This window comes from Acromyrmex echinatior, chromosome 3, assembly GCF_024713525.1.
Source record: "Acromyrmex echinatior isolate Ae372 chromosome 3, ASM2471352v2, whole genome shotgun sequence".
In the NCBI taxonomy this organism is placed as follows: Eukaryota; Metazoa; Arthropoda; class Insecta; order Hymenoptera; family Formicidae; genus Acromyrmex; species Acromyrmex echinatior.
In genome coordinates, this window is record NC_141854.1 from 3,948,299 (window position 1) to 3,972,785 (window position 24,487).

General features: G+C 34.2%; 4 protein-coding genes and 1 long non-coding RNA gene across 7 annotated transcripts; 2 read left to right on the top strand and 3 right to left on the bottom strand.

The window, feature by feature from the left end:
• Nucleotides 1–1,845: 1,845 nt before the first annotated feature.
• LOC105154643 (trafficking protein particle complex subunit 12) lies at nt 1,846–4,255 on the bottom strand. The gene is made up of 2 exons (XM_011070306.2): nt 3,994–4,255; nt 1,846–3,917 (listed from the first exon to the last, which is right to left on the bottom strand). The coding sequence occupies exon 2, from the start codon at nt 3,861–3,863 to the stop codon at nt 2,283–2,285; it is 1,581 nt and encodes a 526-aa protein (XP_011068608.1). The 5' UTR covers nt 3,864–3,917; nt 3,994–4,255; the 3' UTR covers nt 1,846–2,282.
• Nucleotides 4,256–10,779: 6,524 nt separating this feature from the next.
• Nucleotides 10,780–13,154, top strand: LOC105154642 (RNA-binding protein pno1). 2 transcript variants are annotated; one of them, XM_011070304.2, is made up of 3 exons: nt 10,786–11,086; nt 11,868–11,957; nt 12,409–13,154. In XM_011070304.2, the coding sequence occupies exons 1-3, from the start codon at nt 10,994–10,996 to the stop codon at nt 12,937–12,939; spliced, it is 714 nt and encodes a 237-aa protein (XP_011068606.2). In that variant the 5' UTR covers nt 10,786–10,993; the 3' UTR covers nt 12,940–13,154. The 2 variants fall into 2 exon arrangements, with proteins under 2 accessions (XP_011068607.2, XP_011068606.2); XM_011070305.2 differs by lacking the exon at nt 11,868–11,957 and having other exon boundaries at nt 10,780–11,086.
• On the bottom strand, nt 12,843–15,524 carry LOC105154641 (uncharacterized). 2 transcript variants are annotated; one of them, XR_015544512.1, is made up of 7 exons: nt 14,797–15,524; nt 14,467–14,659; nt 14,029–14,239; nt 13,869–13,920; nt 13,739–13,792; nt 13,385–13,667; nt 12,843–13,305 (listed from the first exon to the last, which is right to left on the bottom strand). It is a non-coding gene; the product is annotated as an uncharacterized LOC105154641 (long non-coding RNA). The 2 variants fall into 2 exon arrangements; XR_015544511.1 differs by having other exon boundaries at nt 14,856–15,523.
• A 2,096-nt stretch (nt 15,525–17,620) lies between these two features.
• On the top strand, nt 17,621–20,329 carry Ndc1 (Nuclear division cycle 1). The gene has a single exon (XM_011070303.2). The coding sequence runs from the start codon at nt 18,222–18,224 to the stop codon at nt 19,938–19,940; it is 1,719 nt and encodes a 572-aa protein (XP_011068605.2). The 5' UTR covers nt 17,621–18,221; the 3' UTR covers nt 19,941–20,329.
• A 91-nt stretch (nt 20,330–20,420) lies between these two features.
• LOC105154639 (WD repeat-containing protein 36) lies at nt 20,421–23,580 on the bottom strand. The gene is made up of 3 exons (XM_011070302.2): nt 21,919–23,580; nt 21,570–21,847; nt 20,421–21,333 (listed from the first exon to the last, which is right to left on the bottom strand). The coding sequence occupies exons 1-3, from the start codon at nt 23,450–23,452 to the stop codon at nt 20,479–20,481; spliced, it is 2,667 nt and encodes an 888-aa protein (XP_011068604.2). The 5' UTR covers nt 23,453–23,580; the 3' UTR covers nt 20,421–20,478.
• Nucleotides 23,581–24,487: the final 907 nt, after the last annotated feature.

Below are 24,487 nucleotides of genomic sequence, written 5' to 3' on the forward strand. Positions count from 1 at the left end.
CTTTTTTTTTTGACGGTGTAGTGCCCGTTGCGCAAGCGCTCCGAGCGATATAATTTTACAATTAATTCGTAATGTAAATCTTTAAGACCCGCCGCGCATCAAAATTCCGCAAAACTTAACATAATATTTCTCAGATAAATTTTCACTTATCTGAGAAACAGATTTATTTATAAAATACGTATCGAAGATACGTTTCCTATCTTTGAATATTTTATCGTAGATCGGGAAATTGTAAATTAATATAGAATCACCTGTAACTATTATTTGCACACAGCGAATTAAATTTATGCCACAATTATAAGAAGAAAATCAGTTATACAACGACATAAAATATAATTACTGGTAGGGTATATATATATATATATATATATATATATATATATATATATATATATATATATATATATATAAATTATTCTCAAAAATTATTTTGAGGAATTATTTTAGCTTTATATTTTTTATAATAAATCAAGTTAATATACTTAACATTTATGTATTTTATCTTTAAATTTATAATAGGATAAACTGCGCAAAATTGAATCAAGTATTTAATGAAACAATATTTGAAGCGAGAAATCTTTCATTTTTTTCATTATTAATAAATACTTTTATTGTTATATAAGAGGAATTAAAGTTACTATTGTATTAATCTAATAAAGAAAGACGGTCCTCATTCGATCGTCGGCAATGGGCATTCGAGATAGTTGTGTAGTCATAAATTAATATAAATAAATTAATTAAATTAATATAAATAAATTAATAATATATATCGACACGAGGAGATTCTTGCGCTGCGCTCACTATGTCGTTAACTTACGCGGCACTAACAATTCAAATGGGCCGAAACCGCCGTAAGGCCCATAGGACGACGGTGGGGAAAGAGAAGAAATAAAGAAAAAAAAATAATTGTATTGTGACACGAAGTTCCATCCATAATAAATAAATGAAAATATTATACAGTTAGGCCGACTTTTCCGCCAGTTCGTGCCTTTATTCTGCAGGGAGAAAGAGAGAGAGAGAGAGAGAGAGAGAGAGAGAGAGAGAGAGAGAGAGCGAGAGAGAATGCAATTTTGGAATTCGATAATCTAATAATAATGTGCTACAATGTAAACGCGCGATAATAAGAGAGCGAGAGAGAGAGAGAGAGAGAGAGAGAGAGAGAGAGAGAGAGAGAGAGTGAGAAAGCGAGAAAAAGCGCGAAAGAGTAAACTAGCCAGTTTAAAGAATAAAGATAAGAAAAGTAAAATGATAGGAAAATTGGAAAACGAGGAAACAGTGAGAGAAATTGGAAGCGTGAAAACTGATGCGCAGAAAAAATGATCAAGAAGAAATTACACACTATAAACGCAAGAAAGAGTAAAAAGACATCGGATTATTGCATAATATATATTTTCGGAGAACGCTGTGACATCCGTAACAATTCTTTCGATTAAAAAACGAACGTAATAAAAAAGCGAAAAATTCAATAAATGAAGAAAGAGGAAAAACGTGCGCGCAAATCACGTGTTCAGTGGCACGTGCGAGAGCAAAAAAAGAAAAGAGAAATAGAGCGAGGGAGAGAGTGTGAGGTGGAGAGAAAACTATAGCAATTGTTGAACATTCGTTAAATTGTCCTCGTTTCACGATGTAATAAAGGCTATTTTACTTTGATGCTCCGCTGTTGTATTTTTTATGTGATCGATTACCCTGGGAGGGAAATTCGGGACGCGCAATCACATACTTTTTATATATAATTGACCGCAGTATAAGGCAAAGTACGTTGGTAGAACATGACATAGTAAATAACATATTATATATTAATAGTGATATGAGAATAAAAAAAGAAAAAAGTTCAGAGCCTGAATATATAACAAAACATACTTTTATTTTTATTAATATCACATTTACATCTTCCCTGAGGCTTAACGCTTTGTGATCCGATCCAAAGTACAGCTTGAGCAATTAAACTAAAAAATAATAGCAAAAATTGTAATCGGTGGTCAAAGTATTTAGTCAAAGTATCGGTGGTCTCATTTCCAAACATAAGAAAACTAATAAAAAATTGCAGAATTAAATTTAGTTAATTTTTTCTAATTTTTAACAAACATAATTTTTAATAAAACTGATAGAATTTATAATTTAGATTAAGTTTAAAAAAAACGACACTGTGAGTATTTGCGTTGAATCCTCGTAGTATTTTTATACATTTGTTTATAAATTAAACTACAATATATAACTCGTAAAAATAACGGGCTCGGATCGCAATGTGTTAACGTTAACAATATGATAATTCATGACTAATATTACATCGCTAGTTTTAAACACTGAATATCGGCAGCATCACCCTTGTATCTATTTAGCTGTCGCAATAGATGTAATTTCGGTTGCTTACAGTGCGTCGTATGTAGTTCATAAGACGTACACATATTCAGTAAAATCGGTTCTTGCAGACTTCTTAACGGATTTCTATTAACAATGCTCTCAAATAACCACACAGCTGCTTTCAGCTGACCAGTGTACAACAAACACACTGCCATATTATTAATCAACATTACGTTGGACGGGTCCATCGTCGATGCAGTTTGGAAGCAGTTGTAGGCTTCTTGAAAGGAATTCTGCGCAACTGCCATTAAACCATTATCAACCAGCTCTCTGACACTTGTTGCCTTTTCCTCCTTATTAATGCGGACAAGAAATTTTTCTGCTGCTGTAACATCACCAAGAAACAAATGTACCCTTCCTATGGCTGACCTTAAGATACCTATCTGTTCTATAGTCCAATCAGGTAACTTGCATAGATCTTCTAGTATCTCTATCGCGAGAATGTAATTTCTCATGCCAATAGCGCAATTGATGACGGAGACCAAGATTCTAGATTTCCTGGCAGTCCATAGTTTCACAGCATCTTGCTGATCAGATTCACTGATTTTTGCAAACATTCCCTCATCACTGAAACCCGCTTGGAAATTGGCTACAATTTGATTAACGATCGCTAATAATTTGTACAAATTTTCTAATGTTTGTTTCGGTTTACCATAGTAAGATGGAATTTCTGCTAGTAATAATCTAAATGCAAATGATGCCATGGAACCTAGTCTGGTGCCATATAATTCAGGATAAAAAGTGAAATACATATCAGGTTTGTCTAAATTGCCGAACGGCTTCGACTCGTTTTCCAGTACATCCATCTGCCGCAATTTGGCCAAAAGTGACAGTCTTGTATACCAGAGCTGCAGAGAATGAGGTGTGTGCTTACTGGGTTGATTAATCTTGCCATAGCCCTGAGCATAGATAGCCAGCAATCTACCAGATAAATTAACCGCTGCTCGATAGCAGCCAGCTTGTATCAGATTTCTTAGACCGCGTTCATCCTGTGTCACGTCAGACGCTGTAAGCACATTCCGATGGATATTCTCGTCCTCACCTAGGAAGTGGATAGAGGCATTTTTGATTAAATCGGGCATATCACCCTGTACTGCCAGTCCAGGCATAGTGAGATTCTCATGGTCCAAGTGGCTTGTACCAGTTGCAGTGGTTGCAATAGATTGTAATATCTTGCGAGTATGTTCCGATGATATCCATATGTCTCTATAGGCATCATTCAATGTGCTATGCTCGATCCGATTAACTGTAGCATCCAACAATGAAGTCGTGGATGTACACAGAGAATCTGCGTCAAAGGCGCTTGTCTGTCCACTATCGAATAAAGGATCATAGTCGCAGACTCGACTCATAGTAGCCGATTGTACATCGAATAAACCAGGCTTCTGAAATGCGATGATCTCATCGAAAATCGTAGGCGGCGCACTGTTTAAATAACGACTGATATCCACGTTAATGTCCATGTCTCTGTCTCTTGACTTGATGGTATTATTTTCTGCCATTTCTTTCTTGTAATTAAATTATTTTAGCCTAAGGGTCGAATGTACATATATTACCTGAAAAATATAAATTAACAATCTCTCAAAGATTATTTTTATTCCAATAAAAAATGCATCAGATTATGTTTCGTACACATATCAAACTCGAGACTTTTCCTTTGCTTCTTTCTATTTATAAATGCCTATTTTATATTCTCTCAATATTTTAGTATTCGCAAAAATTTCAAAAATTTCTGCAGCAAATATTTCGCAATATCACGGCTGTCAAAGTCACAAAACTCTCAATGCTAACTATTGACAATAAAAGGTTATTCTCTAATTGAGGTTATTTGCTCCAATTTCTAAAATGTGCATTATCAGCGCCATCAGCGGATCAGTGCTGTTTGAACTGTGTTCCAAAAATTTACTTGAACTGCTCTAAGCTGCGTTCAAAAACTTCCAAGGGTGAACTCACCTAAGGGTGAATTCAGAACGACAACTTAAAGCTTGAGATTATAGGAAGCGTTTATGGATGCTTTCCATTTGATGACACAAGCGTTGTTCTTGCTGACATTTATGTCCATTTCCACTAATGTAGATTAACTTTAATCTCGGTTCAACTTAAGATAAATTTTTACGAACTGCTCTAACCGGCTGTTTTAACGACGAAAAAGAATCACGTGATCAAAATGAATTTGATATTCATCAATTTTAACCACGTGATTCTTTTTGTTTCAGCCAGTTTGAACAGCTCGTGAATTACCTTTATTCTTCGTTCTTTTTCTAAAGATTAGATAAAAATAAAGAATAAGGCCGAAATCAGACTACATTGAAGAATGAGATTGAAGATTGAAAGATCGAAGTTTGACCAGAACAAAAAGAACCAAAATTTCTTTATCTTTATTGATGAAATTTTAATCGTTAATCTCAATATTTAATGCATAGTTTGATTCCGATCTGAGTTGAACCAAGATTAAAGTTAATCTACGTTGATAGAAATGGGCATCAGACAATGAGGGCACAGAATAAGTACGTACAGTATGGACACTGAGCGTCGGCATCTTTGATGTACTGAGTCCCAGGTCACATGATTCACTGCCATGTGGATTGGATTGGTGATTATAAATTTGACTTTTTTTAAAACTACAGAATGATTTTTCTAAAAAAAAAAACGTAATTCGGTCGTGACATGAAAATTATTTATAGTGATTATATTTTTTAATCAGAATTATATAATAATATATTAACGAACTCATTACATGAAGATAATATTCACATTAATAATAATAATAATAATAATAATAATATTAAATAGTAATAAGTAAATTAAAAATAATAATTGATTAAATACTATATGGAAATTGAATAATTATGTATTGAAAAAATAATTATAATATTGCATGAAAATTGTAATTAAATATATAATTATTGAATTTAATAATATACGTACACAAATGCATACTTTATGTATATAAATATAATAGTCTACATAATATAGCGTCTCCGAAAAAATTTTATTTAATATTTTAGTAAAACTAAATTTTATTAATTATATTTTTTATGAAGAGAAAATCTAATTAATTTAACCTAACCTGCAATTTCAACTTACTGAAGGCAGCCATATTCCTGGTGAGAAATCGACGTATGCGCATTAAAAATTGGAGACCACATAAAAAGTTCAATGTCCATACTGTATGTAGTTATACTATGATGAGGATGCCGTCATATGAGGCTTAATCATGGAGTATAAAGAATAAGAAGTCGAACTAGATTTTGAAAAGTATGATCAAAATCAAATTTTTGAATTGATATTGATGGTGCTCGGTAGATGGCGTTCGAATCGCAAAACTTCTCTCATATATACTTACGTGCACACGACCAACATACATAATCTAAGAATAGAGACCTTATTCTTTGATATCATACTCTGACAGTAACAAGAAAACATAAATTGTCATTAAAACTGCAATAAAGCATTCTTCATGTTGGTATGACCTACTATTCAAACTGCTAGAACGGTGTGGTTAGAGTCGCTATAATAAGAGTCAAAACAATAGACCGGAAGGACGCCATTGCTGGGACGTCGTTTACACAATTCACACGTACGTTAACAGAGTACATTACACAAACTCACACTTTGTTACACGTACACAGTGCGTGTATACACACTTATGTTTTCATTAACATCGCACGGTTCCAGACATGGCGCTGACCAATCCTGAGGGCGAATCGCTGTTGTCTCGACTCTTATTATAATGGCTCTAGATGGTGGAACGAAAGCGACATCTCGATCTAATTCAGGTGACCACTTTTGACTATGCTTTTTGATGGTCTCGTCCACGTAAGTTTGGCCTCCTATTCTCTATACTCCATGGGCGTATAACCTGCGTAAGTTAACCGACTAATCATATCGTTTCACTTGAACATCAGTTTCTGTCTAGTTCTTTTATGCTTTTTACGCAATTGTTTTGTTACGCCAAAACATGATAAAACTACCATGCGTCGAATTCAATTTTTGGCTTATTTTAACTTATTCTGCCTAAAAAAATGCACATGAGTTTCGATTTTGTACAATTATAAAAGTCGTGCGCCACTTTACATCACATGGAAAGACTAAACCAGTCGGAACCCATGGAAGTGCAATTATAGGCTTCATTTTGCCTCTATGATAGTTTTCTTAATGGTCAACAAACTTAATGCTTAATATCTCGGATCACAGGGCAGAGAGACACATGTTTTTGTCAGATTCTTTCGTTTCGTGTAAAAACGCGTTGAATATGCCTAAGAATAGTTTCACAAGACTTTCCGATTTTAATGATTCATCATCCGCTCATGTATACGATGGAAAGATGCCAGCTATGAGGCATACTTTTCGTGATGCGTAGGTTACGAAAACCAATCGTAAATTCGTTTAGCAATTCTATTAGAATGTACAACAGAAATTCTAATCAGCAATTGGTCGCATTTCTTTAATCTTCTGCGAAATACGCTCAATGTGAATCCTTTCAGCTTTCAGAATGGCGTATTCTAGTAAATAAAATATAACGAATTCTAATAAAATTACTAGAATATTTAGGTTATGCAGATTACTCCTCATGTGACGGTACCTAATGAAGATAAAACAACATGTCGACTTGAGTCTTGTGTTATCAAATAGAAAGTACCTTATCGTAAGACCCTGCGCACGGAATAGAAGGAATAAAGAATTAGGAATAAAAAATAAACAATTTTAACCTATTAGAAATCGGATACATCGGAATACATGGTTTCTAATAGGTTAAAATCGTTTATTCTTTATTTCGAATTTCTTATTCCTTCAATTGTGCGTATGCCTAACCGTATGTTGTTATGCGGCATATTGTTGGATTCACATTGGATCCAACGTGCGTCATACGACGTTCTACAACCAATCAAAAAACAGAATTTTATTTCATATCAATAATACAAAATATTATTTTCTGGCTGATTAGTTGCAAAGCATTGTACGACGCACGTCGGATCTAGCAAATGCCATAGGGTGCGATCCACTTTAGCCCGGATTTAGTCCGGTTCTACAATAAGATTTAAAATTTAAGCCATAAGAAATTGATCAACTATAGTCAAATACGAGGAGAATAATTGATTATGATTCCATTTCTTATGGTTTAATGCTTAAGAACTTATTGTAAATCCGGGGATACAATAAATTTTTAAGCCAAAAAAAATGGACGAATCACAATCAATTATTCTCCTCGTATTCGACTGTAATTGATCAATTTCTTACTTAAGGCTTATGGCTTAAGGCTTAAAGTTTAAGGCTCAAATCATCTATTGTAGATCCAGACTAATTAATCAGTTTCAGCATAATGCATGGTCTACAATAGGCAGTAATAGTAGTTGATTAAGGAGTAGGCGTAGAAATCGACCAATCATAGTTGATTATTTTTCTTATATTCTACAACTATGATTGGTCGATTTCTACGCCTACTCCTTAATCCATTAATGTAAAAACACTATTAGATGTAAAAATATAGATCAAACAGTTGCAAAAACTCACTGAACGTTCATGAGCGGTCGCACTTCTGAATGCAACCATTGCGCACAATAGTGATAGCAATACTGAAAATAATCAATCAAATGTTCCCCAATGTGCACTTTCTCGCGTATAATAGCGCTGATTATACTGGAATAGCCAATCAAAAATTATTTAAAGTTCACTCCTACTGTGCATCCATGAGAGCACTTCACCTGATTACATGACATTTTCCCGAAAAAATAGAGCCAGTTTCATCAACAGTTAAGTTTATTTATCGATTAACTACATCACTAAAATAGCCAATAGTAAGATTTAAAAATCTGTCTTTCTAACTTATTCTTGTTAGTAAAGAAAAAGCGTTGTGTGGAGATAAAAAAAATATTTAAATGTAAATATAATTGGCTATTTTTTTACAAATTCATACTTTCAAAATTAGATTAGAGGTAATAAGTTTTTAGTTTAGCAATTGACGATACTCAAAGTTAATCGGTGGATAAAGTAAATAGTGTTAATAAAACTGGCCCCTAGACTGGAAAATGTTGATACTAACAAAAACTCCTAAGCAACACGATTTTAATTTGTACGAATTAGTAACATCATTAAAGTAATCCATAAGTTTATAAGTCTATAAGTCCTATAGATCTGATTGCGTTGCTTACACTTTTGGTACTCGACATCTTCGCTTTCTCTCTTTTTAAGACAAAATATGTATCTACCTCATTTTAAGTGCAAAAATATTTAAGGATTTCATGCAACGCTAAGAGTGAAATCACACAGTGATTTCCGACCATGTATTCTGACCATGAGATTTCACCCTTACACTCAATTATTTTCCTTGTATTTGACTGTAAGAGTACGATCTCATGATGCGGAATTGGCGCAATGCGGAATTGGCGGAATATTTATGATTGGTCGTGGCTTCATTCCGTTCCGCTAAAATGTATCTTCCTATATCCCATAGCGTGGAATTTCCGAAATGCGAAATTAGCGTTGACCAATCACAAGAGCCTTCCTGTAAATCTGTTTCATTAGATCCACCGGAATAGCGTTTGTCATTGGCTTGCATTGATTGCGCATCTGCAAGTTCCGCTCCATGGGATATAGGAAATTCTATTATCACTCCATTCTTGTTATTTATCAAATGTTAAACAAGGATGACTAACACCCAGGTGGGAATCCGAACACGCCTCAACATGTTGATTAACCATGCGTTTGTAGGAGACAGTTTTCTCCGTTGAAATCAGCTTAATGAGATTAGTTTTTATAAGTATATATATGTACACGCACACATGCAAGCATCGTCGGAATCCGCAAAAGAAATAAATTTGCGCAACAGAAAACGACGGAATCGACGGAAAGAAGCCATGACCAATCACGAGCTTTCCGTCAATTCCGTATTGCGCCAATTTCGAACCATGGGACCGCACCCTATCGTCCTATAGAGCGGAAGTTTATAGCGAAACGGAATCAGCGCGATCAATCACAACTCTGCAATCATTAGTTTGCTTTCTTTTCTATGATGATTGTGATTGATCGCGCAGTTCCAGTCCGCTGTAAATTTTTGCTCCATGGAATGGCGGCCTAAGTCCGGATCTACAAACTGCGTTCAACAATGCAAATCTGAGATGTCGAAGTGCTCTTATATTGTAGTATATGACGCGTGCACTGTAGAAAAAGAGCACTCCGATGCCTCAGATTTGCATTGCCGAACGTAGCTACAATAGGTGTTTTAAGCCTTAAGCCATAAGAAATTGACCAACTACAGTCGAATGCGAGGAGAATAATTGATTAAGATTCATCCTTTTCTTACGGCTTACGGTTTAAAATACCTAGTACATCCGGATTTACGGGATTTATTTCAAATTTATTGCCACCACTGAAAATGGTACGTTACGTACATCATAGATTTTCAGTACTGGCAATAAATTTTGGAACACCTTCGTGTAGAGACTTCTTTAAGGTGCCATTACATGGGGCGAGTTCAAGATGGCAAAAATTACGACTAGGCGAATGAGTATGAGTGGTTTTTATTTATGGTTCCAACCAATCATGTTTAATTGCTGGTGAGCAGACCAAGCCGCTTTGTCGACTTGAACACGCCCATGGAAGCGTCGAACGTCGAGCATCGTGAGCTTACTATTGTATTTGCTAAAACCAGGTCACGTGATCAAAATTGACGAATAGCAAGTTCGTGATACTTGACTTGTGTCACGTCAGCGGTACTTATAAAACTTGTCCAGGAATGTCCCTGGCCAAATTACAAATTTTTCCTTACTTCAATAACCGACGGGGCACTAGAACTGCAGGGACCGCCCCTGATCTTCTCCCCACCTCACGCGCCCTACCAGCATGGAGGGACACCTTTTTCCTGAAGCGTTCGGATTCTAAAAACGGGACTTGCTCTCTCGCGAGCAGCGAGTGTTTTAAGGGGTCAGTTCAAAACTTCCCAGGGTCAGGTCTGGTCGAAGAGAAACGGTCTCTTCCGGAGTATCGTGATTTCTAGTTTAATTCCTAAATTCTACTCGCGTGAGCAATCCAATCTAATCATAGGTACATCTTATTTAACCTTCCTAGTTAACCGCATCTAATTATTAGTTATAACATAAGTCTGGATATGTGTGTAGCAACTGCAGAAGTTATAAAATACACTAATTACTTTTGAGCAATTATAAATACATATATATAATAATATTTGACGAAACCTCTCCTTTTACAATAAACGCCGCCGCGCGTATACGTTTATCGTTTGACTTGGAGATCGTGTGTGTGAACGAGCGGAATCAGCGCCGGCCAATCATCGAGCACCTACAAGGAGCCTGACCAACCGGAGTCCAGACTGAGCCGCGTGTCCCGCACCAGCAAGATTCATGAAGGGATTACTGTAAGTTTCTTCTTAACCGAAAGGACGCGCAACTCTCGATTTGTTACCCGCCATTGGTCCCCGGTTTGTCCAGGTATCAATTACCAACGGTTGGATCTTGGGACGTAACACTATGTAAAAATATCTTTATCTGCCATTTCTGAAATCGTCGTTCCACTGTTCACGTGAGAATAAACGCGACAAGAGAGGACAAACTATTCTTGAAAAATATTGTATATTTAAATATATCAGTAGAAAAGAAAGAAAATCAGAGGAGAAATGAGTATTACTGATCAACATCAGCACCAGCAAGAGATTGAAATGGAGAAAACAGCCAAAAAACGTCAAACCAACGATGATTGCATGATGGAGGTATTGTGTTAAACAACAAATATTGTTCTGAAATTGAAGACAACTTTAATCAAGGAATAACTATAATATTTTGCAAAAGAAGCCTTTTTAAAATTGTGTTTCACGATTTTATAATTTATTTTTATAGTTATATCATAAAATTACGAACACATGACAGACAAACCCGAAAACTCCAGATAGTATAGAACATTCAAGCAATATTTCAGCGACATTGCAACGTTGCTGTAATATTGCTGAAATTTCTATTTATGGAAATAAAATTGTTCCCACACAGTTACATTATCAATGATTTTATATCAATTATGTGTATTCTGTAATTATTAATGACATTGTCGGTATCTTTATATTATATCATTGCACATGTATTATTATATATGATAAAATAACTATAATAAATTGCTGTTAAGAGATGGTTTTCCATTTTCTAGTTAACACGTGGTTAACCTTACTTAGGCTCGTGGTTTTAGACTTAACCTCACTTGGTGATAATATAAAAATGTATTTTTTTAAGCTGTGACTGATAGTTTTGTAATGGTAACTTTAAAAATTACTACAAAACCATCAGTTTAATGAAATTAAATAATTAATCATTAAGAAAAATTAAGAATAAGAATCAATCATATTGAAAAATTTTATAATAGTTGTGTGTGTGTGCAAAACTGCTTTTTCTGTTGATCGCTGTCAATTGTTTTTCATAAATGACAGTTGGTTGACGTTTTGCTTATGCACTTGTATATAAAGTATTCACTAATAAAAATAATAAAGACTCCTTGTCCCGTAGGTAGAGATAGTTAATGGAATAAAGGGAAAAGTAAAACAGCATTCAGTTAAAAAGAAAGCCAAGAACGTGCAAGGTGGAGAACAAAGAAAGGTAATATGATGTGCAACAAAATATAATATATAATGGCTGCATTCAGCACATAAAACTAATTAGTTAGCGCTTAATGATTCTTTAATATTGGTTTCTATAGTTAGATCCAGCGAAGAATTAAATGTAAGAATCAATGGCTGCGTTCAACTGAAAAAGCTTTGCAACTGTTGTAAAATTTTTTAATATGATTGGTCTCGTCTTTAGTTTCTCACTGGATCTTAATGTATAAACCAATCATATTCAAGATTTTTACAACAGTTGCAAAGCTGCTTTTTCTGCTGAATGCAACCAATGATTTAAAAAAAATAAATAAAAATAAGACATGTTTTTTAAAATAATTTTTTTTAACAAAGTTATTTACAAGTTATTTTTTAGAAGAACAAAAATTATCTTTAAATATAACGGAAAATAATTTATAAATAAACTTAAGTTTAAACAAATGTGATTCTAGATATCAGTACCAGCACACAGATATTCGCCTTTGAAGGAAAACTGGATAAAAATATTTACACCTATCACTGAACATTTGAAATTGCAAGTACGTTTCAATGTGAAGACTAGAAATGTAGAAATTAGAACGGCACCAGAAACACCGGATATTTCGTACCTTCAAAAAGCGGCAGACTTCGTAAAAGCATTCATCTGTGGATTCGAAGTGGAGGACGCTTTGGCTTTGTTACGTCTGGATGATCTCTTTGTAGAATCTTTCGAGATACAAGACGTCAGACAACAAATGAAAGGGGATCACCAGTCTAGGGCAATTGGAAGATTAGCGGGTAAAGGTGGAAGAACGAAGTTTACCATTGAGAATGTAACGAAAACTAGGATTGTGATAGCCAATACCAAGATACACATTCTTGGTTCTTACCAGAACATACAACTAGCTCGTAGGGCGATATGTAATTTAATCTTAGGCAGTCCTCCTTCCAAGGTTTATGGACAATTAAGAAATATAGCTAGCAAGATATCAGAACGATTCTAAATAGAATACACATATTCTATTTGTACATATATATGTGTGTATACATATATTAATTATAAAATTATGTTTGGTATTATGTACATTTATATACTATGTATATACTTTATATTTTTTGTATATATATATATATATAGAAAAATTGAATTTATAATAAAATAATATAAGATGTGTATAATATTATTTTTCGCTAAATATATTATATATTTAAAGAAGTATTTGATATTTATATTTACGCGGTACTTTATTCAGAACCAATCTACCGTCGTAACTAAGAGACGCGAAAGTCCAAGGATCAGCAGACGATCATTCCACTGCATACACACATTTTCGTGCTCCTCGTATCTTCCTACCAGACCATCTTCTAATCTAAAATATTGTAACATAAAATGTTATACTTTATGCATGAATTGGCTAAGAAATTATACTCCATGATACATTTATTTACTTCTTTTTTCCACAAGATTCTTCGTTTTCCGAAGGTTCGTCTGACACCAAACGGTTCAGACGATATGGACGCAATACTGTATAATATCACTCTGGAGTCATTGCTAGACATTAAAACGAGTTGATCATGAAAACGATTAATCCTTATGTTCCACACCCAGTGTGAACGTTCCATACGTAACAACACTGGTTCCGTGGGTAGTCGTATTTCCCAAAACTTCATGTATCCATCCGTCACCGTAAGTAGATAGAAAATACTGACGATTTGCATTAAAATCTAAATCCTTGAGAAATAAGTTACACGATGAAAATAATATGAATTCAATTCTATCAATCTTTATGATATCATTATTACCTAATAATTTGGGAATGTGCAGATAAAATAGACCATGCGACAGTGGCCGGACTTCTAAAATCCCATCCACGAACATTGTTGTCATTCAGGGTTACAAACTGATTAGCATCATTATGAGGATTTCACTTACCATTCATAAATCGTAGCTGACTCTTGCCTGCTAAAGTATCCGCTACTGTTACCTGAATGTATAGAAAAATAATTAAAAGATCAATTTTAAAAATAACAGGGATAAATTCGATGTATAATGTTAGTAATTTCGATTATTTAAAAAAATAAGAAATCGATACCCGTGGTCCTTCAGTTAGATCCCACAAAACAAAATTATTCTACTACTGACACTATTTTCTTGCCATCCATAGGGTGATAGGCAATAGTTTTGAGATCAGTACCGTATGGAGTCGTATCAATATCAGCTAATTTATTGAGCTGCAGAATATCGTTACTTTTTTATCTCGGGGAATTTCCAGACTGCTCCTTTCATCTGGCAGATACCTTCCTCTAGAAAAATAATTCTTTGAAGCATCAAAAGACACATTTAATATCATAAAATATAATTATTAATATTAAAATTGATATAACTATTAATTATTAAAATTAATAATATAATTAATAATGATAAATTCACAATCGATTTCAATTTGAATGATAAAATGTTACTTTAAGAAATTAAATGTGTAATATAAGACTTATTTACTACTTAAACTATTGTAACATGTAATAAATACATCGGGTTCAGTTGGAGAAGCCTGTAAAGACCAAATTTCTTCTATTGGATGCTGGAACACTTGAGTCTTTAAATTGCCTGTTTCCTCCTTAAGCTTCACTAAGTGGTTGTTACTGAATTTTGAAGATTGTGTTCCTACCAAGAATCTTATAATATCTGTCTCGGCCAGCTGTTTGAGTTGACAGTGCTCTAGTCTAAAACATAAAACAGCATTATGATTTCTTTCAAATATAATTTAAAATTTCTACATTTAAATACGAGGGGTATCCAGAAAATAAGTTCCGTTTTTTTTTTACAAATAAAGTTTTTATTGAAAAAATCTAAAATTTACATGGATAATACTTGACAACTTTTAGTCTTTTTCTACATAATTCCCGTCAATCTCAATACATTTTGTATATCTGGAAACAAGCTTCGAAATCCCTTCTGCATAGAAACTTCCCGCCAGTTCTTTAGTCCAGTTAGTTACAGCTGTCTGAACTTCCTCGTCGCTTTGGAAGCGTTTTCCGGCCAAGGACTCCTTCAGTTTCGTAAAAAGATGGTAGTCCGATGGTGCTAGATCCGGGCTATACGGTGGGTGGGTTTTTTCAATTTTTTCAATTTTCAATTTTTGTCGTCAACTCATCCGTGATAAGGGAGGGTCTGCCTCTCCCACTTTCGTCTTCAAGCGAATGTCTTCCTGCCTTAAATTCTCGGACCCATCTCCGCACCATAGATTCACTCATCACACTCTCTCCATATACAGAAACAAGCTGTTTGTGAATATCAACCGATTTAAAATCTTGAGCAAAAAGAAACTGAATGATGCCGCGCAAAACAACTCGAGAAGGAATCGGAATGGAGGTGGCGGGACGCGAAGTGGAGGACTCCATTTTGATAACCTCTCCTGACCGTGTTTCACGAGCTACTGACGCCGAACACCGCTCATTCTATTCGGTAGCTTCCCCTCTTCAATGCTGTGTTGCCAGCTCGCTCATACATCGACCTTACTAAACGTATAATACAAACGGAACTTATTTTCTGGATACCCCTCGTAATAAACTATACACAAGTAAATTTATTATATTTAAATAGCAAATAATAGACAATGTTACTTGGACAGCATGAAATAATATAAAATAAAAAGATACACTAATTTATGTAAATTTCATAATTAATTTATAATGAATAATTCTAACGAACGTTTATAAATCAAACATATAAAAAAAGGAGCATGAAACCACTGGATGTTGTTCGTGAAATTTAATTATTCATTACATTAATGAAAATCTTTAGATGTTTCGGCCACAATCTGGCAATCTTCAGTAAAATCACAAATATTAGTAAAACGCAGCATTACATATATCTGACATTAAATTCAGCCGTATAATATAAACGTTGTATATATAAACATGTTCTTTCATCTTGTGAAGGTGCATCATATCATATAATATTACAGCGCCAATTATCATATTGCAAGTTACGTAGAACAAGAATATTTCCAGATTCTAATTTAAAAAATTAATCTATCATTAATATTGGGTCATCTAAAAAAAAAGTATCCGCGGTACTTTGTCACTAGATATATGACCATCAACACACATCTAGTGACAAAAAACCGCAGATACTTTTTAGATGACCCAATATATCATTTCAGAAATTTTTCTTTTAAATAATGATTGTTCTGTATCTAAAATTCTAATATTATTCAAATCCAATTCGTGCATCCCATTCAATTGGTGGCGCGAAACCACCGACATCTCAGAGATGGATCTTCTTATGTCAATCTTATGTTCTTTGATTCGAGTTTTTATTTTCTTTTTGTTTGATCAACGTAAGAAGACTCACAATTTAGACAATTTATCTTATAAATCACTCCGCAATGATCCTCTTTACACAAACGATCTTTTCCAGTTTTAAATCTATTCAGTTTATTCATAGATTTGTAAACAATATTAAAGCCCTGATCACTATGTGATAATTTTTTAAATTTTTCCGATACTTTACTTAAATATGGTATTATAAAAAACTTTTTCTTTAAATTGGAATTAGAATCGTTTTCATTATTATTACATTCACTATTTTATCTAAATTCGTTCTATTTTCTAAAGTTTTAATTCTGTTTTTTATTATTGAAAAAATGAATTCAAGAGGATAACTATTCATTAACAGAGTGTGAACTAAGTTAGAAATGTTTTTTTCTTGAAATTTTGGATAGGATAAAAACAATATTCTGTCTAATTGTCTGATGATTACACCCCTTTTATGCACTAATGCACTAATGGATTCGAATAATAATTCAAATATTTCCCTGAATTAGTAGGTTTTTTATAAATCGAAGATGATTCTTCCTTCTTGTCTCATTAGTTTAACATCTAAAAAATTAACGTCATTTTCGTCGCCAAAGTCAATTGTAAAAACCTTAGCCTTTCATGATATGAATTAAACAATTCCAGAACATTCTCTACTTTGTTTTTATGCACGGACACAATACAATATCATCAACATAACGGAAATAAAAAGACGAAACAATATTATTGTTCGTAATAATTTCTTATTCTAAGTCTTGTAGAACAATATTCGCTAATGTAGAGGACAATGAAGAACCCATTGGCATGCCAAAAATTTATTTTTTTATTGCTGCACTGAAACTTTAATATTCTTCTTGCTTTTTGCCAACATTAAACATATATTTATTTCACTTTACAAAGAGCATATACTAAATATATCTATACTTCAGCTTAAAAAATAAACTTAAAGGACCGCGATCAGAAAATTCATCCAATATATATTCAAGGGCCCTATTCTTTAACAAATTGATCGTGTGCGAAAATAGCAATATACAATCGACCAATCACAATCGAGAAACTGAGAACATTTTCGTATGCGAAAAGTATTCATATATGTGTTCAAGAATAGGGCCACAGTTTTTGATAGGTTGAAATTGTTTGAAATTCTTAGGGGCTTCCCCTAAGAAATCATGTATTATGTAATACACAGTTTCTGATAGGTTGAAATTCTTATTCTCTGTTCTCTATTCCCTGTTCCTTTTATTGTGCTTAGGATGAAATCACACAGTGCGGAATAGGACTGCGGAATAGAGAATGCGTTATTAAAACAACCACTCAACGCTATTCTGCATTTGATGTTGCGGAATAGTGAGTGCGTCATTGTTTTTGTAATAAACTGTCGTATTTTGAAAGGTTAAAATAATTTGATGCTGATTGATATGATGGAATTGAGCAATGTGGAGACGAACGAAGCAAAATGACAGAAGCAGACAAGCGAAATGTATCGCCTATTACTACTGCGAGTTCCGATTGGTTTCCTCTTTTCCGTCAAAGTGTGAACGCAGCCTTATATGCATTCAAGTTGACAATGCGACTAGCCTGCTTGCCGAGCAAATGAGCATAATTGATTATTACTTATAGGTCCAACCAATCATATTCAATCGCACATAACATGCCTATCCACTTTGCCGACTTGAACTCACTCATTCTTTCCACCATGTGGCAGGCGAAGTTGTGCGGGTTGTGCTAGGTTGCGGTATTTAAAATCGTTTAAATTATTTGAAATTTTTTCTGTTTAATTGTCTCTCTCTGACAATACTGACTATAATAGAGATATAATCTCCGATGAAGCCTGCGGAAAAGGCGATGGCAACATTACACCTGCTTACCCAGCACCGCGAGGAAGCTTGAAATATATTATTGTATGGAATTTGGTGAAGATTTGAAGGTTAATTGGCGCGAAGATTAACCGGTTTTGACCAACACGATGATTGAGACGGACAAGAAGGGCTGCAGGGAGTTACTGATACAGCGGATGACCTTGGCCGTCATTACGAGTGTAATTTTGCAATTATTTGTCGTCTGTTGCGTCGTTCTGCTCACACATCTCAGCACGGACTATGCACATTGGCTTGAGGAAACTTGGACCATTGTAATGTCTCCCCGAATGTGGACTTATATCATCGTTCTTACCCTGGTGACCTTCCTGCAGAGTTTTTTCTGTAGCAAGAATTATCTGCATCCTCCACTGTACTACAAGAGCAGATTTGTCAAGCTGTATATGACTCTTAGAATTCAAAGCTTATTTCAGCGAGCATTGTACATTGTTATTGGTGGTATCGTGGTCTGGTTACAATTGTCATTGAAGAAAGGAAGCTATAGCTCTTTGACTACAGACTGCAGCATTGTATATGGAACATGTTCAATGGAAGAATATTACTTTCTGTTATTTAGCGGTCTATGGAGTGGATTGTATTTCTCTTTCAAAACTGGCAATTTTGCTGAGAAATATTTCCAGTTTCCCATTATAGCGCAATCCAAATTCCTTCAATTAAGACGAAGATTTTATACCATGTTTCCAACATTGATGATTTCCTCCATGTGGTCGACTTTGTATTTCATGGCTATTTATTATTTCATGGGATCATATTTCCGTGAAGCATTGTTGCCAATTTCCATGCAGGTGGAGGTCAAACCTTTAGACACTGTGTCTAGATTATTAAATCTATCACTGATATGGCAACTGTGGCTCTATCAGTTTATATTTATGTTGATTACCAATAATACAAACATGCTATTTGAAATATATCTGACAGAATGGGCTCCATTCAAATTTGGCTTGAGTGGTGCATATACTCCTGATAGTTCAGAAACTACCCTTATTGATGTACTATCAATGGACAAGATACCTATAATGCAGCACTTGGGTTATTTAGACCTGGTTACCTTAGCTCAAAAAGAGAAAATGAGAAGGAGTATATTGTTTACGCTCAGTCAACCAGGTGGTCATCCATACAATTGGAATTGTGTAGTGCAAAAGAGTACAAAACTTCTTGAGAAGTTTTCATTGGATCTCAATGCGATATCTATAAAATCTCAAGATCAATCCTGTTATAGTACTTTGACAGCAAGAGTTCCACCAGTTCAGCAAAGCAAATATATATATCATATGCGGAAATTGGTATCAGATACAGCACCAATATCAGTATCAGAAGATGTAAGAGAAGCACCTTACAGCGGTTCATTTATTCAAAAATTTATCAAACAGAAAAAAGATGCTTTTACAGCATATTTGTTGTCTAAGCCACTTATCAATTACATTTTTGGTGAACAAGATGACAATAAAATTCGTTATGCTTTACAAAATGGACAACTGGTGATTTGGGCAGCCGAAGCTATTTCATCTTTGACCGTCTTTTCGTTAAGCGAAGATTCTTATGGTATTGTACAAAAAGATGTACCAGTCATCATCAACACTCTGTTATCAGTGAAGCAGGCTCTGGACAAACTGTCAAAATCAGCTATGCTTGCAAGGAAAATGCAAGCAGATGATAAATTAATTAGGGAAATTTTTACATCTTTACGAAGTGCGATAAAACGTAGTCTATATAGAATTGTTACAAACTTTGAACCATATATTAATGACTTGTCTCTTGAACTTTCAATAATAGAACAATTGCAGGGCTTTCTTAATTACAAGGAATAAATTATAAATATTGATATTGTCACAAAGTGTACTTATATGATTAAGATTTTGAATCTACCAAAAAACATTGCATTTTTTTTAGGTTTATTAGATTCAAGGATTACTTTCTTCAATAATTACATTTACATATTAAACATGTGTTATATTTATTATACTTTATACTTACGCGAAGAAATAAAATGTGTAAAAAGAGGATATAGATAATTTTTTTATTAACATACGATGTTTAAGTTTATTATATGATTGTATTATATATAATATGGTATAATATAATATATATTTAAGTTTATTACAATGTGATTACATTATATATAAATATAAACGGTCGAAATTTTTCAGTATAATTTTAATAACATACATATGTGAATAAATAGATATTTTTTTCTAAATTCAAGGATTATCTTTTATTATCAGTAATTTTCCAGATGAATGATATATGTAAATTTTGAAGGGGACATAATTTCAAAAAAATATGAAACATTTATTTTGTAAAAAAATTTATTAAATATTTACATGATATAAAAATAATTTGTCCACTTTACATTTTTTTTAAATTTTGTACAACACTTAAATTATAAAATAACTTCTCTCGTAGTGTAAGCCAATTTCTTGTTTGTGCCTTCTGAATTTTCCGTAGATAATTTCGTAACGTATCGTTCTCTAAGATTGCTGTACCGTGCCATTTTAAAAATACCGCCAAATACGCTTGTGATAATTCGAAATCTGTCTGTTGTTCCATCATATAAAAAAGCATTTGCATAAATTGCATCATTGACAGTTCGGCGGAACTCTCGTCTGAAGACAATGATTGAATTTCGAAATCGATGTTGCTGGAATCCATTACCTTTAATTTCTCTATTACATCTGAAAAATCGTTGGTATTGACCGATTGTAGACTCTTATTGAACGAAGTAAGATTTTGTAAGGCCGGATGAATACGAGTAGTTTCAGTGTTTTCATTAATTTTAACGTCCGAAAAATCGAAGCGCAATTGCAATGATGGAATTGTAGGCAAGAAGAATGGTGCAGCCTCTGGAACTTTAGGCAGCTGTTTCGGTTTATTTCTCCTTTTAATGATATCGATATCGAGTAAATTCTGCCATCTAGATTGGGCCACGGCGGACATAGTTATAAGATCACTATTGAGTTGATCAGGAGACACATAATCTGGCTCTTCGATGACGATATCATCTTCATCAACTTTCTTAGCTTCTACAGAAGATCCAGGAAGTCCTACTTCAGGTATCATATCGTCTTTATTAATGGCCTTTAGCGATACATGCGAATACAGCACACGATTCGACCATAAAAAGATTCCTACATTACGTACATGGACGGTCGCAAGAAATTCTGCCGTCGGAGAGAAATTTAAAGATATACAAGCTTCAGGAACCTGTAAGGCACAGGATTTAATATTAATATATATTTTGCAATCCAAATAATACAAAAATCTAAGCAATACTTGAAAAGTAAGCAAAGAAATATGAGATAAATGATTATCTATAGTCTGTTAAAAAAGCATCTTTTACTAGCTACGAATAATAGCGACAACGCTCTTATTGAACAGACTGTATTTCGCAAGAATCCATCTACTTATCTATTTATTTATAATTTTGAAATAAAATTTACCTGAAAAATATCTATTAAGTGTGACGACGGTATGTCCCAAGTTCGGATAGTGCAATCCATAGATGCTGTGATTAACCATCTAGAATCAGGATTAAAACATGCATCTGTTATTCGTCCCTCATGTCCTTGAAAATGTCGAACTATTCTCCTTGTGTCCAGATCCATTAACATAATATCAAAATTTTCTAAAGCTATTGCCACAAGGGAACTCTCATTGTGACAACGTATCCATTCAATTGATTCTTCTATTGTTAATATCGTTCTTGCCGTAATTATATCTAAAAAAATAAAAATTACATTAAAATATCATTTATTTTGAAGGAATTATAATTAATTACGGCACAAATACCTTTTTTAGGTTTAAAATCCCAGAACTTAATTTTTGCATCTTTGCCGGCTGTAACAAGAGTTTGATTCAAGTCATCAACCATGACGCCTTTAACAGGACCTTCATGAGCGCCATTCTCATTTCCATAAGATGCTCTGTGTATTCCTGATTGAATGTTAAATCTATCAACATGACCTGTGTTATAACCGATCACAACAAAGTTTCCACATCTTGTTAAATATAAACTAGTCGCAATAGCATTGTAATTGTTTTTAAATCTCTCGGGAAGTAACTTAAGATCGCTCATCTTTTGGAGGTGAGACGACCACGTAGTGACCATGCCTAAACCAGAATGAGCTGCTGCTATATTGCACCATTCCTTTTCCCGCGTTACTTCAGATGCAAGTGCAGTTATTGGCGGCATTAACATCGGATCATCAACCGAGTGACCTTTTTTTCTGGAAGCTTTTCTATTAAACGAGGCTCTACCTAGACTCTTGTTTAATATTTCTGTGACAGTAGAAAACAACCGGAGGGAAGAATCACCGCCTGTACTCAACAGATAATTACCGTCATTTCCATAAAATCGAACAATCGTTGGAGGTTCAGCATGACCTTCTCTAATTCTCAAGAGCCTACCAGCTCCATCAGCCATATCAAATATCCATAGCTTTAGAGAATTGTCAGGCGAAGATGAAACCAATAATGGTTCGTTTGGTATGTATCTCAGACCCATGACAGCAGCATCATGTGCATTGCAAAGTTGGCTCTCCACCATTCGCTGCTCTAAATTCCAGAACACGATCTGTCCACCTAGACTGCCTGTTGCCATGATAGGGTGACCATCTGTACGAAAGCTGATAGATATCACTGGACCCCAATCTTGTACTAGCTCAAAGATGGTTTCATCATACTTGAGATTATGCAGTATAATATGGCCATTATTCAAACCTATAGCAGCCACATCTATCGCAGGTGCTTGCTCCAACACAGTCACACTACTTTGCCATCCTTTGAATGTATAGATCATCTTGGTCGCTTTGATATTCCATAACTGAAGCTGACCCTGTTCGCTACCCAGCAGAATCTTGTTCATATAAGTATTGGGATGCATCAGTGCAGTTATTTTGAAGACGTTATTGCTGAAATTTAACTCCAATAGAAGATTTTCTTCTTTGATATCCCAGACCTTGACGGTACTGCTCTCATCAACAGAGAGCAAGTGTGCGCCGAATGGCAACAGAATGTGGACTGCACAATCATGACCCTTATAGGTATGCTTCAACTCGGTTCCTCTACGCCATGCGTAAATATTATTTGCACTCGCCGTATATACGTGAAATGTGTCTGTAGTCAGGCAAGTGATATCATCAATATGCGTACCTGAGACACTCAGGAGAGTAAAATGTTTACACGTGTAAGTGTGGAACTCCTTGCCTACACATGTGACGATAAAATGCTCCTTCCTTCTGACAATATACCTCGTAATAAGAGGTACATGATTACTGACATATCCGAGCGCTCGATTCCGTGCGAATATTCTACTTTGTACCATCGTATATTACAAGAAAAGAGGTAAATTCAAAAGAGATTATACACTTCATTCATTTATACATTCACAATTATGTTTCTCGTGGTGCAATCAAGGGCGCCATATTTGAAACATGATTTATGCAATAATAAGATGCGCCACATCAACATCTTAAGCCTCAGACATAATGCGAAGGAATAGCGATAGCGATAGAAATAACTCGATTTCAACCTATCAGAAACTATATATTCCAGTGTATCTGATTTCTGATGAAATCATATTATTTCTATCGCTATCGCTATTCCTTCACATTGTGTCTGGGACTTTATAACCTTTTTTCATTGGCAGGATTGATGAGCATTCAGTTCACTTTAAAGTCGTCGTACACAAATTGATGTAAACATGTACGTTTAATGGACCTTTTACAATAAGTTATTAGTCACAAATCAGAAGTCAAAAGCTAAAAATTGACTGTGATTGATCAATTTTTAGCTTCTGACTTCTGATTTCTAATGGCTTATTGTAGAAGGCCTATAAAAGGCCTACATCCTTACAGGAGTTCGCGTCCTTGTGAATATTGAAGTGATTAAGAGTTAAAAACTAATAATATTGTACTAATTTTATGATTTTTTTGTTTAAATTGTGATTTATCGTTAAAGTTTGATTATCAACAGAAACGATAATTGCAGAAAAAAAATTGTAATTTTTCTGCAATATATAGGATTATTACCTTTACAAATATGCATATGTATTTATGGAATATTTATGTAATAAAAAAAATCACAAATTTAATGATGTATGAACTAAATATTTATGTCAACAATAGCAAATTTATATCAATTGTCGATAATGTCAGCGTTCTTCAATTACCTCCGGGCCCTTGAGGCCCTTTTTATATCGCCGAAAATTTGCTCAGAGTCAACGGTCTTTAATAATATCTCGTCGGTGCTTGTATCGACTTGTGTCATTCAAATATGGCGTGTGAAGTTCGACTAATGGTCGCAGCACAGACTCTTGCTTAACATAATGCATAGTGCATAAAGGAATCAACCAATCGAA